Source organism: Anomaloglossus baeobatrachus, chromosome 5 (genome assembly GCF_048569485.1).
Source record: "Anomaloglossus baeobatrachus isolate aAnoBae1 chromosome 5, aAnoBae1.hap1, whole genome shotgun sequence".
NCBI lineage: Eukaryota > Metazoa > Chordata > Amphibia > Anura > Aromobatidae > Anomaloglossus > Anomaloglossus baeobatrachus.
The window spans coordinates 365,514,848-365,527,491 of NC_134357.1; the positions used below are offsets into that span (position 1 = coordinate 365,514,848).

General features: G+C 52.6%; 1 protein-coding gene across 1 annotated transcript in view; it reads left to right on the plus strand.

Annotated features, from left to right (window-relative positions):
• Window positions 1-12,644, plus strand: part of DHX8 (DEAH-box helicase 8) — a 133,036-nt gene that overhangs the window by 92,039 nt on the left and 28,353 nt on the right. The window contains 2 exon segments of the mRNA XM_075349955.1: window positions 2,647-2,832; window positions 3,450-3,660. Of these exon segments, the coding sequence (XP_075206070.1) occupies window positions 2,647-2,832; window positions 3,450-3,660 (397 nt within the window).

The following is a 12,644-nucleotide window of genomic DNA, read 5'->3' on the forward strand; positions in this document are numbered from 1 at the left end:
CGGCGTCGTTCTATCAGACACCATATACAGGTGCTGGTCAGACGGTGGCATCAATGGAAGCGATTCCTTGCCCAGTTTCTCCTGCGTCCTCTGAGACTGGATGTTTTCCGCTGTACAAGCGAACTCCCTCCTCCCACGGGGTGGTGGCTTCGCCACTGACCAGAGGCTCGTTTCAGTGGTGGCTTCGGCCACTCTGTCTCAGGAGCGCTCCTTCCTGGCCCCGTCCCGGGTGAGCCTCACCAGGATGCTAGTCTATCCGCCTTGGGAGCAGTATATCTCCACCGTGGAGCGCAGGGCGCTTGGACTCTGTCCGAATCAGCCCTCTGGATCAATGTGCTGGAAATCAGAGCTGTATTTCTAGCTCTCTAAGCCTTCACCATCTGTTGGCGGCTAGGCACATTCGAGTCCAGTCGGACAACGTGACAGCGTTTTTCCTACGTCAGCTTCCAGGGCGGGACACTCAGCCGCCTGGCAATCTTGGCGGCTCAACATTCTTCAGTGGACAAGGGACTCCTAGTCCACCGTATCCGCAGCCCACATCCTAGATGTGAAAACTGCGAGGCAGACTATTTCAGCTGTCCAACCGTGGTCCACAATCCTCAGGTTTTGCGGTAGACACACTGGTTCATGTTTGACCCCAGCTTCGTCTCTTTACGTATTTTACCCTCTACCTCTTGTCCAGAGTCCTGCGCAAGATCAGTAAAGAGGGCCGTCGGGTCATTCTCATACTCCAGACTGATCCAGGCAGGCTTGGTACTCTGACCTGCTCCTTCTGTCCGTTGGGTTGCCATGGCATCTTCCGGACCGTCCAGACCTTTTCTCAAAAGGTCCGTTTTTTCCATCAGAATTCTGGATTCTCAGATTGACGGCGTAGCTCTTGAGTCCCGGATCTTGGCGACTTCTGGTATCCTTCCTGAAGTCATCTCCGCTATGACTCGAGCTCCAAAGTGTCCTTTGACCTTTTTGGCCTTGCCGACCCTCCTGTCCCTTCCACAGTCCGGTCTACAGCTAGGACTATCCCTCATTAAGGGACAGGTCTCGGCTCTGTCAGTATGTGCCAGCGGCGTATCGTCCGGCTGGCTCCGGTGCGCTCCTTTAAGGGCGCATCTCTCATCATTCCGCCTTCCGGCGGCCTATGGAGCCCTGGGACCTTAATCCGGTCCTCCCGGTTCCCGGAAACCCCCCTTTGCGCCTCTTGGGGAGGTTTCTTTGTTTCATCTTTCACAGAAAGTAGTCTTTCTAGTGGCTATATTTTCCCGCCAGAGAGTTCTGGCTGCACTCTCTCGAAGTCACCCCCTTTTTTTGGTCTTTTGCATCAAGACAAGGTGGTCTCCGTCCGACTCCGGACTTTTTTCCCTAAGGTGGTTACTGCTTCCACCTTATCCGGGGCAATTTTCCTGCCTTCCTTTTGTCCGGCTCCTGTTCATCGCTTGAGGAAGCGTTGCATATCCTGGATCTGGTGCGGGCGCTCCGGATCTATGTGTCTCGCACCGCCGTTATTAGGCGGTGCACCTCTCTCTGGTGCTGACCGCTAGTCAGCGTAGCGGTCTCTCGGCATCTAAGCCGACCCTGGTTCGTTGGCTTAGGTCGGCCATTTCGGAGACCTACAAGTGTACTCAAGTGCCTTCCCCGCCGGGGATCAGAGCACATTTGATCAGACCTGTCGGCGCCTTTTTGGGCTTTCAGGCACCAGGTTACGGCTCAGTAGGTCTGTCAGACTGCAGCTCGAATTAGTCTGCATACTTTTTCGAAGCACTACCCAAGGCATGCTCATGCTTTGGCAGACGCGGGCTTGGGCAGACGCATCTTTCAGGCGTCTGTCGCCCATTTGTGAAGTTAGGTTTGCCTGCTTCTCAGTTGTCTGTTTATTCCCACCCATGGACTGCTTTTGAACGTCCCATGGTCTGGGTCTCCCATAGGAACGATAAAGAAAAAGAGAATTTTGTTTACTTACCGTAAATTCTTTTTCTTATAGTTCCGTCATGGGAGACCCAGCACCCTCCCTATTGCCTGTTGGCAGGTTTCTTGTTCCGTGTGTCTTCACCGGCTGTTATTGTTGTAGACAGAGGTTCCGGCTCTTCCGGATTTTACTCTCTCTTCTTGTGGGTGGATGTCCTCCTTCAGCTTTTGCACTAAACTGGCTAGGACTGGCTAGCAGGGGGTGTATATGCTAGGAGGGAGGAGCTACACGTTTTGAGTGTAGTAACTTTGTGTGTCCTCCGGGGGCAGTAGCTATACACCCATGGTCTGGGTCTCCCATGACGGAACTATAAGAAAAAGAATTTACGGTAAGTAAACAAAATTCTCTTTTTTTTTTGGTTTTTTTTTTTACCCTTCCTGGTTTTCCGACCCTCTTCCCGGTTTTCTGGCCCCTCTTTCCGGTTTTCCGACACCTCTTTTCCTTTTTTTTTTTTTTTTTTTTCCCCGTTGTCTTTCCGTGTTTTGCCCCCTTCTCTTTCCGTGCTTTACCCTCTCTCTTCCTGTTTTGTTTTTTTTTTCTCTTTTGCCTCCCTACTTTCTCTTCCCTTTTGTTTTCTCTGACTGCTTGTCCTTTCTCTCAGCACGGTATTGCTCCATACACCACAGATCTGTCGCTCCATATCACAAGCCCATCATTTAATCCCTGGTATTCCTTTATCCCCATAGGTTGGCTATACCATTCGGTTTGAAGACTGCACTAGCCCAGAGACGGTCATTAAATACATGACAGACGGTATGTTACTTAGAGAGTGTCTGATAGACCCTGATCTGACTCAGTATGCAATCATCATGCTTGACGAAGCTCATGAAAGGACTATCCACACTGATGTGCTGTTTGGACTTCTGAAGAAGGTACGACATAACCGTGAATATTCTATTTTTGGGGGGGGGGGGTTTCTGTGGGGTTCTTTTTGGGACAGTTTTTATACTCCTTTGCTATATTACTTCTTCGTATTGTATAGTTTTAATTAGGGTAAATTTATGTGTTACGTAAAAAAAGTTATATATTTCACTAAATCAAGAGGTTGTTCCTAGATGATAACTTACTGGTCACAGCAGTTTTGTTCGTTGACACCACCAACACCAAGGTTCTGCTATCGATAGTGAAGTACAGGCCTCTGATATGTTTGCCAGTCCTATAAGCAATAAATATAGCCGTGGTGCGGAGGTGACCCACCACTGCATTCTTAGGAGCACTTCAGATCCACAGCAATCAGCAGTTATCATCTATCCTTGTGTACTCCCCCTTTGACAACACATGGATGTTAAACCACTACAACCCCCAGAAATCTTGTAAATAATTTAATCCATACATCTACAAAGCCCCTTAGTGAATGACTTGCTTTTGTGGTCCATCACAAACGTTCTGCTACTGGACAGCAAATGCTTTTTGGCTGTTGATTATAGTCCAGAGGTTAATCATAGTGTTCCCAACTATTCCTAAAATGTTCTTAATATCTTCCCTGTAGACGGTACAAAAACGCGCTGATATGAAACTAATTGTGACGTCGGCCACTCTGGATGCCGTTAAGTTCTCTCAGTATTTTTATGAAGCTCCAATTTTTACCATTCCTGGTCGAACATACCCAGTAGAGATCCTGTACACTAAGGAGCCTGAGACTGATTACCTGGACGCCAGTCTGATCACCGTCATGCAGATACATCTCACAGAGCCTCCTGGTTTGTATTAAGTCCTAATGATTTTGTTTTAAACTTTTTGTGATATCACTTGGTTGTCAGTTTAGTTTTTTTGTTAGAAGCGGTTTTGTCAACTGCAGCTAAATGGGTTATACACTACTTGCACAACCAATTCTCGTTCCTCTTGTTCACTCCGTAAAAATAAATCAGTCTATACTCCCCTCCAGTGCGGCTGCAGTCCCTGCAATCTCTAACCCCTTCACCCCCGGCCGATAATCAGTTTTTCTTTGTCGCTCTATTGGGAGACCCAGACAATTGGGTGTATAGCTACTGCCTCCGGAGGCCACACAAAGTATTACACTTAAAAGTGTAAGGCCCCTCCCCTACTGCCTATACACCCCCCGTGGGATCACGGGCTCCTCAGTTTTCATGCTTTGTGCGAAGGAGGCTGACATCCACGCATAGCTCCACTGTTTAGTCAGCAGCAGCTGCTGACTTTGTCGGATGGAAGAAAAGAGGGCCCATACTAGGGCCCCCAGCATGCTCCCTTCTCACCCCACTTTTGTTGGCGGTGTTTGTTAAGGTTGAGGTACCCATTGCGGGTACGGAGACTGGAGCCGACATGCTGCTTTCCTTCCCCATCCCCTTAGGGCTCTGGGTGAAGTGGGATCCTATCGGTCTCCAAGCACAGGAGACCGTGCTCCGTCCACAGCCCCTGGGAATCTGCTGGACGTGGAGATGAGTATCGTCAGGGACAGGGCCCTGCTACATTAAGGTACTCTGGGTCCCCGTACAGATCGCGCACACACACCAGCATTGCTGGGTGTGTTAGTGCGCCGGGGACAGCAGCGCGGCGCGCTGGTGCTTTACTCACTGCAGCTTTGCTGAGTGAGTTTCTGTATTAGGAACTGCCGCGCCGGCCGCTGCTGGCGGTTTTTTACACTGCGGTGCGGCTGGGACTTGTGGTGCGCCGGGGACTTCCGCGCTGGCCGTGCTTATACGACGGCCGCGCTTATAAATCGAGTCCCCGGCTTTTGCGGCCTAGTTCCGTTTCGTTCCCGCCCCCAGGCCTGCCAGTCAGGGGAAGGGCGGGACGCTGGTCAAAACATCAGCGCCGAGGGCTGGAGTCTGCTTAGCATACTCCAACCCCCCTCACTAGGCACAGTGGGACGCTAGTTTCCCGCACTTTGTCTGGGGCACGCCCACGGCCCGCCCCTCTTCACAGGACGCCGGCAGCCATTCCTGTTTGCAGTCTGAGTGGAGAAGGGACACGAGCTCTGGGAGACCCAGGCACGGGATTCTGGCGGTCACACACCCGCTTTTCAGCGGGCGGTAAGCAGTCCTCGAGGGCTCACCCCACTAGTGCCGCAGTGTTCATTTGTACTGTATGCTATACATTGCATTGTACGATCGCTATTCTTGGCTATATACCCTCCTAGATTGCTAGACAACAGCATGTCGTCCGCAAAAAGCAAAGGGGCCAAGACACAGGCTTTCTATGCTACTTGTACCGCATGTAAGGCTGTTCTACCGGCAGGTGCCACTGACCCCCATTGTGTGCAATGTTCGGCCCCTGTAGCACTTGCTCAGCCGGGGCCTCTGCTAGAAGGGGCCCAAGGAGAACCACCTGTGAACACTGTCCAGGTGGCAGGGACGGAGTTTGCAGTTTTTGCTGATAAACTGTCGGTGACTATGTCTAAAATCCTTGAGACTTTGCAGTCCAGACCGGTAACTCAGACCATGGGCACTGTTGATTCAATGCTCCCTGGTTCCCCTCTTTTGGAACACATCCGTGCTCCGGGGGGGTCCCATGCATCCCGGGGTGATGGCTCTGACACGGACGACAGTCCCAGACAGCCTAAGCGAGCTCGCTATGAGCGACCCTCGACTTCATCACACTGGTCAGGGTCCCAGCAGGAAGGCTCTCTGTTTGATGAGACAGAGGTTGCTGATCAGGATTCTGATCCTGAGACCGCTCTCAATCTGGATACACCTGATGGGGACGCAATGGTGAATGATCTCATAGCGTCCATCAATAAAATGTTGGATATTTCTCCCACAGCTCCTCCAGTGGAGGAGTCAGCTTCACAGCAGGAGAAATTCCATTTCAGGTATCCTAAGCGTAAATTGAGTACTTTTCTGGACCACTCTGACTTTAGAGAGTCAGTCCAGAAACACCACGCTTATCCAGATAAGCGTTTCTCCAAACGTCTTAAGGATACACGTTATCCCTTTCCCCCTGACGTGGTCAAAGGCTGGACCCAGTGTCCAAAGGTGGATCCCCCAATCTCCAGGCTTGCGGCTAGATCCATAGTTGCAGTGGAAGATGGGGCTTCACTTAAAGATGCCACTGACAGACAGATGGAACTCTGGTTGAAATCCATCTATGAAGCTATCGGCGCGTCGTTTGCTGCAGCATTCGCAGCCGTATGGGCACTCCAAGCTATTTCAGCTGGTTTGGCGCAGATTGACACTGTCACACGTACATCTGTTCCGCAAGTAGCGTCCTTAACCTCTCAAATGTCTGCATTTGCGTCTTACGCTATTAATGCTGTCCTGGACTCTACAAGCCGTACGGCAGTGGCGTCCGCCAACTCCGTGGTTTTACGCAGAGCATTGTGGTTAAGGGAATGGAAGGCAGATTCTGCTTCCAAGAAGTGCTTAACCAGTTTGCCATTTTCTGGTGACAGACTGTTTGGTGAGAGATTGGATGAAATCATTAAACAGTCCAAGGGTAAGGATTCATCCTTACCTCAGTCCAGACCAAATAAGCCCCAACAGAGGAAGGGACAGTCGAGGTTTCGGTCCTTTCGAGGCTCGGGCAGGTCCCAATTCTCCTCGTCCAAAAGGACTCAAAAGGATCAGAGGAGCTCAGATTCTTGGCGGGCCCAGTCACGCCCAAAGAAAGCAGCCGGAGGAACCGCTACCAAAGCGGCTTCCTCATGACTTTCGGCCTCCTCTCTCCGCATCCTCGGTCGGTGGCAGGCTCTCCCGCTTTGGCGACATTTGGCTGCCACATGTCAAGGACCGTTGGGTGAGAGACATTCTGTCTCACGGGTACAGGATAGAGTTCAGTTCTCGTCCTCCAACTCGATTCTTCAGAACTTCTCCGCCTCCCGGCCGGGCCAATGCTCTTCTACAGGCGGTGTGCTCTTTAAAGGCAGAAGGAGTGGTGATCCCTGTTCCTCTTCAGGAGCAAGGTCACGGTTTTTACTCCAATTTGTTTGTGGTGCCAAAAAAGGACGGGTCTTTCCGTCCTGTTCTGGACCTAAAACTGCTCAACAAGCATGTGAAAACCAGGCGGTTCCGGATGGAATCCCTCCGCTCCGTCATCGCCTCAATGTCTCAAGGAGATTTCCTAGCATCAATAGACATCAAAGATGCTTATCTCCACGTGCCGATTGCTCCAGAACACCAGCGTTTTCTACGCTTCGTTATAGGAGACGAACACCTTCAGTTCGTAGCCCTGCCTTTCGGTCTGGCGACAGCCCCAAGGGTCTTCACCAAAGTCATGGCAGCAGTAGTAGCAGTCCTGCACTCTCAGGGTCACTCTGTGATCCCTTACTTGGACGATCTACTTGTCAAGGCACCCTCTCAAGAGGCATGCCAACACAGCCTGAACGTTGCGCTGGACACTCTCCAGAGTTTCGGGTGGATCATCAACTTTTCAAAGTCAAATCTGACCCCAACCCAATCGATAACATACCTTGGCATGGAGTTTCATACTCTATCAGCGATAGTGATGCTTCCGCTGGACAAACAGCGTTCACTACAGACAGGGGTGCAATCTCTCCTTCAGAGCCAGTCGCATCCCTTGAGACGCCTCATGCACTTCCTGGGGAAGATGGTAGCAGCAATGGAGGCAGTCCCTTTCGCGCAGTTTCATTTGCGTCCATTACAATGGGACATTCTCCGCCAATGGGACGGGAAGTCGAAGTCCCTGGACAGGAACGTCTCCCTTTCTCAGGCGGCCAAGGATTCTCTTCAGTGGTGGCTTCTTCCCACCTCATTGTCAATAGGAAAGTCTTTCCTACCCCCATCCTGGGCGGTGGTCACAACGGACGCGAGTCTATCAGGGTGGGGAGCAGTTTTTCTCCACCACAGGGCTCAAGGTACGTGGACTGAGCAAGAGTCCACACTTCAGATCAATGTTCTGGAAATCAGAGCAGTGTATCTGGCCCTACAAGCCTTCCAGCAGTGGCTAGAAGGCAAGCAGATCCGAATTCAGTCGGACAACTCCACAGCGGTGGCATACATCAACCACCAAGGAGGGACACGCAGTCGGCAAGCCTTCCAGGAAGTCCGGCGGATTCTGACGTGGGTGGAAGACACGGCATCCACCATATCCGCAGTTCACATCCCAGGCGTAGAAAACTGGGAAGCAGACTTCCTCAGTCGCCAGGGTATGGACGCAGGAAAATGGTCTCTTCACCCGGACGTGTTTCAGGAGATCTGTCGCCGCTGGGGGAGGCCGGACGTCGACCTAATGGCGTCTCGGCACAACAATAAGGTCCCAGCTTTTATGGCACGGTCTCACGATCACCGAGCTCTGGCGGCGGACGCCTTAGTTCAAGATTGGTCGCAGTTCCGGCTGCCTTATGTGTTCCCACCTCTGGCGCTGTTGCCCAGAGTGCTACGCAAGATCAGGTCCGACTGCCGCCGCGCCCTCCTCGTCGCTCCAGACTGGCCAAGGAGGTCGTGGTACCCGGATCTGTGGCATCTCACGGTAGGACAACCGTGGGCAATACCAGACCGGCCAGACTTGCTGTCTCAAGGGCCGTTTTTCCATCAGAATTCTGCGGCCCTGAGCCTGACTGTGTGGCCATTGAGTCCTGGATCCTAGCGTCTTCAGGATTATCTCAAGAGGTCATTGCCACCATGAGACAGGCTAGGAAACTATCCTCTGCCAAGATCTACCACAGGACGTGGAAGATATTCTTAACCTGGTGCTCTGCTCAGGAAGTTTCTCCCTGGCCTTTTGCTTTGCCTACCTTTTCTTTCCTTCCTGCAATCCGGGTTGGAAAAAGGTCTGTCGCTCGACAAGTCTCTGCGCTATCTGTATTTTTTCAGAAGCGCCTAGCACGACTTCCTCAGGTACGCACGTTCCTGCAGGGAGTTTGTCATATCGTCCCTCCTTACAAGCGGCCGTTAGAGCCCTGGGATCTGAACAGGGTTCTAATTGCTCTCCAGAAGCCGCCTTTCGAGCCTTTGAGGGATGTTTCCCTGTCTCGCCTTTCACAGAAAGTGGCCTTTCTAGTAGCGGTCACGTCTCTTCGGAGAGTGTCCGAGCTAGCAGCGCTGTCATGCAAATCTCCCTTCCTGGTGTTTCACCAGGACAAGGTGGTTCTGCGCCCGATTCCGGAATTTCTCCCTAAGGTGGTATCCCCCTTTCATCTCAATCAGGATATCTCCTTACCTTTTCTTTATCGATCCTATGGGAGACCCAGACCATGGGTGTATAGCTACTGCCTCCGGAGGACACACAAAGTTACTACACTCAAAACGTGTAGCTCCTCCCTCCCAGTATATACACCCCCTGCTAGCCAGTCCTAGCCAGTTTCATGCTTTGTGTCAGGAGGATCACACACACACATGCATCCTTTTTTGATTTTCATTTTTTCTACAGATTTGGAAGAAAAGCGGGTCCACTGGACCCCCGGCATGTCCCTTCACACTCCCCTGGCGGCGGTGCTGTTAAGGTTGATTCAGGGCAAGAGCCCTTCATGCCGCGCTTCTTCACCATCCCATGCTGGGGCTCTGGCTTGAAGTGGGAGCCAACACGGTTCTCACTGCTTTGCAGGAGACCGGCCTCCATCCGCAGCCCTTTGACAGGACCCTGCTGGACGGAGCACTGGACCCCCACCCCACCCAGGGACTGGACCCTGCGTCTCAAAGCTAAGTATAGAAACGTTATTCAGAGGGTCCTTCTGCAATGTGGGGCACTTTATTAGGGGGACAGTGTTTGACTTGATAATGCTGCTTTTACTGTGTTTCCGGCCGGTTCCACTGTTTTTTTTCTGTGTACCGCGCCGATGATGCCTGATTTTCGGCCGCATGTTTAACTCTAGGCCCCGGCTTCAGCCGCGGCCTAGTTTCGTCTCGTTCCCCTGCATGTCAGTCATGCAGGGGGACGCTGCAGCGCCGCCCAACCGCCGCTCTGCACAGGGGAGGACACTCCTTGTTGAGGAGATGATTCCCTCCCCTGTACATTTCTTAGCCCTCCGATTCCCGCTCCTGGGTTAACCCCCGCCCTCCCCCTCACTCTGGCGCCATTTTCTCAGCGTTCTTAGTACGCTGATCGGCGCTGGCTGCTCTGCAGTGCAGAGGGAGTGAATATCTGGCTGGGGGTCCAGGCTTGGAACCTGGGGGGGCACTCACAATAGCGGCCTGACAAGTCACAACCTCTGGTTGTGCACTTTTATATACTATCAGGGCATTGTGAAGGAGTTAATTCTTTATTATAGAACCTCCTCCTCAGCAGCATGTCTCACTAGGAGCAAAGCTCCAAGGCTGTACACTACATGTTCTGCATGTAGGCTCATATTGCCTGAACCGGCACAGACCCATACTGTAATGGTTCTTAGGTGGTGGTGCCTCAGCCTGGAGTCTCCCCAGGCTGAACCCCTGTCTTGTGTTTTCTAGACATTCTAGACAGAGCCCCCCCACCTCTGCAGCAGGTCTCACAGAGCGAGGCTGCAGGCTGTTTTTTATTATCCACTGCTGGTAGTCTCGTACGGCTGTACCGAGCTCATAACCACTGTGGCCCCTCAGCTTGGAGGCTCATGCATGGTCCCTCCAGCTGCTCCGGGTTCGGTGGCTGACCCCTGGGGGAATCTCTTTTTCCAGGGGTCGGCTGTCCCGGCATCCGCTGAGCATGCAACCCCCTTCTCAGGGCGTTTTCTGCTTGCTCAGCAAAGCTCACAGACCCCGTCCTCCTGACAGGGAGACGCAGGGTCCCCTGTCCTCCCCGTCCCGCAGCTCCGATACGAGCTGACTCACTGGACGAGGAGGATGTCTCTATCAGGGGCTCGGACGCTGCTTTACGTACTTTGATCCGTCCGTAGATGACGGGGATGCGAATGATTAGATTGCGTCCATTATACTTGTATTGGACCTCCATCCGCCTGTATCAGGGGAGTATTCACCGCTGGCAAAAAGGGCATCAGTATACCTTTAACAAGACGAGGAGTGTGTTCCTTAACCACTCCAGTTTTCAGCCCGCTGCGTCCAAGCCCGCAGCCTGTCCTGCAGATCCCACAGCGGGGTTCTGCTGCCTGTCTCCCCCTCCCATCAGAGGTGGTCAAGGAGTGTACTCATTCGCCAAGCGCCACTCCGGTGTCCAGACTTTCAGCCCGGATAGTTGTATCAGTGGCTGACGGCACCTCTATAAGGATCCCACGGTACATTAATTTTGTACTGGACCTCAATCCGCCGGAGTTACCTTATCTAGGTGAACACAACGTGTGTTCCTTAACCACTCCAGTTTTCAGGCCCCTGTGACCAGCCCAGGGTCCGCTCTGACAGTCGCTTCCCATGAAGCGTGATTCTGAGGACTGGGTTTCCCCCGTCCACCAATGGTGGTCAAGAGGTGGGCTCATTCACCTCAGCTGGCTCAGCCCGGACCGTTATGTCAGTGGCTGATGGCTCCTCAGAGGAGATGCATTCCCTCACAGGGACTCTATGCCCAAGACGGTTGCCTGAACTTCCAGACTTCAGTCTTTCCATCCTCTGCCAAGTCTGCCATGCTGGACACCGCACAGCGGTGGTTTTGGCTACTTTCCTCGCTATCCGCAGGTGTGGCTTCGGCAATGGAAGGCAGATGCCTCTATAGAGGTTCCTTGCTGGGCTCCCCTTTGGTGGGACCAGTCTCTTCGGAACCAACTAGATGAAGTTTAGGAAGCTCTCGGCGACGAGAGTTCTTCCTTGCTACAAACCTAAACCAGGGCAGGAATCAGTTGAGGTTTCGGTGGTTTCCGTTCCTCCTTCTGATCGTCCTCTAGCTCGGCCTTAGTTCATAGAACCAAATGGCTTGAAGCTGCGTCTTCAGAAGACCGCAGGAGATGCTACCACGGAGTCAGCTTCCTCCGAGCTATCTGGCCACGCCAACCACCTCCTTGGTCGGTGGCAGGCTCTCTCCACTTGGCGACGTATGGTTCTACCACGTCTCCGTTCAGTGGGGGCGAGTTTATATCTCCCATGGCTACAGGATGGAATTCTGTCCACCCGCCAAACAGATTTTTTCTGTCAACTCCTCCCGGCTCCAAGGCCGCCGCCTTCTCACAGGCCGTGGCATTTCTTGCAGGCCAACGGAGTAATTGTTCCGGTTCCCGACTGGGAACGGTTCTGAGATTTTTGCTTAAATCTATTTCTAGTCCCCGAAGGGGGCGGTGCCTTCCGACCTGGATCTTTAGCTTTTCAAGCATGGTCAGGTGTGGCGTTTTCACATGGAGTCTCGGTCTTGTTCCGTGTGTTTTTCACCGGATCAATCAAGAACCCAAGGAGATTCCCTAGCAGCCATCGGCATCAGGGATGCCTTTCGGCAAGGGTCAATCGCAGTTTCACACCAGCGTTGACTACGTTTTGCCATCGGAGTGGTCCAATTCGTGGCTCTTCCCTTGGGGTTAGCCACGGCCCCTCGAGTATTCTCCTTGGGGCTGCTGTGATTAGGGTCCTGCACCCCTAGGGATTGGCAGTGATCGTTTGCCCTGGACGGTTTTCTTCTCGGGGTTTCATCCAGTGCAGACTCTTAGTAGAGTACTTCGCTTACTCTCGCCACTCTAATCTATTCGGGTGGCTTGTCATTCTGTCCAGGTCCACTCTGACTTCGCACCAGAGGTTTTCAGGGACGCAATTCGAGACTCTGTCGGCACTTGTGAAGCTGCTCTTAGTCGATCAGTAGTCCCTCCGCTGGCGGTCGACGTCGTTCTATCAGACACCAAATAAGGTGCTGGTCAGACGGTGGCGTCAATGGAAGCGATTCCTTGCCCAGTTTATCCTGCGTCCTCTGAGACTGGAGGGTTTCCGCT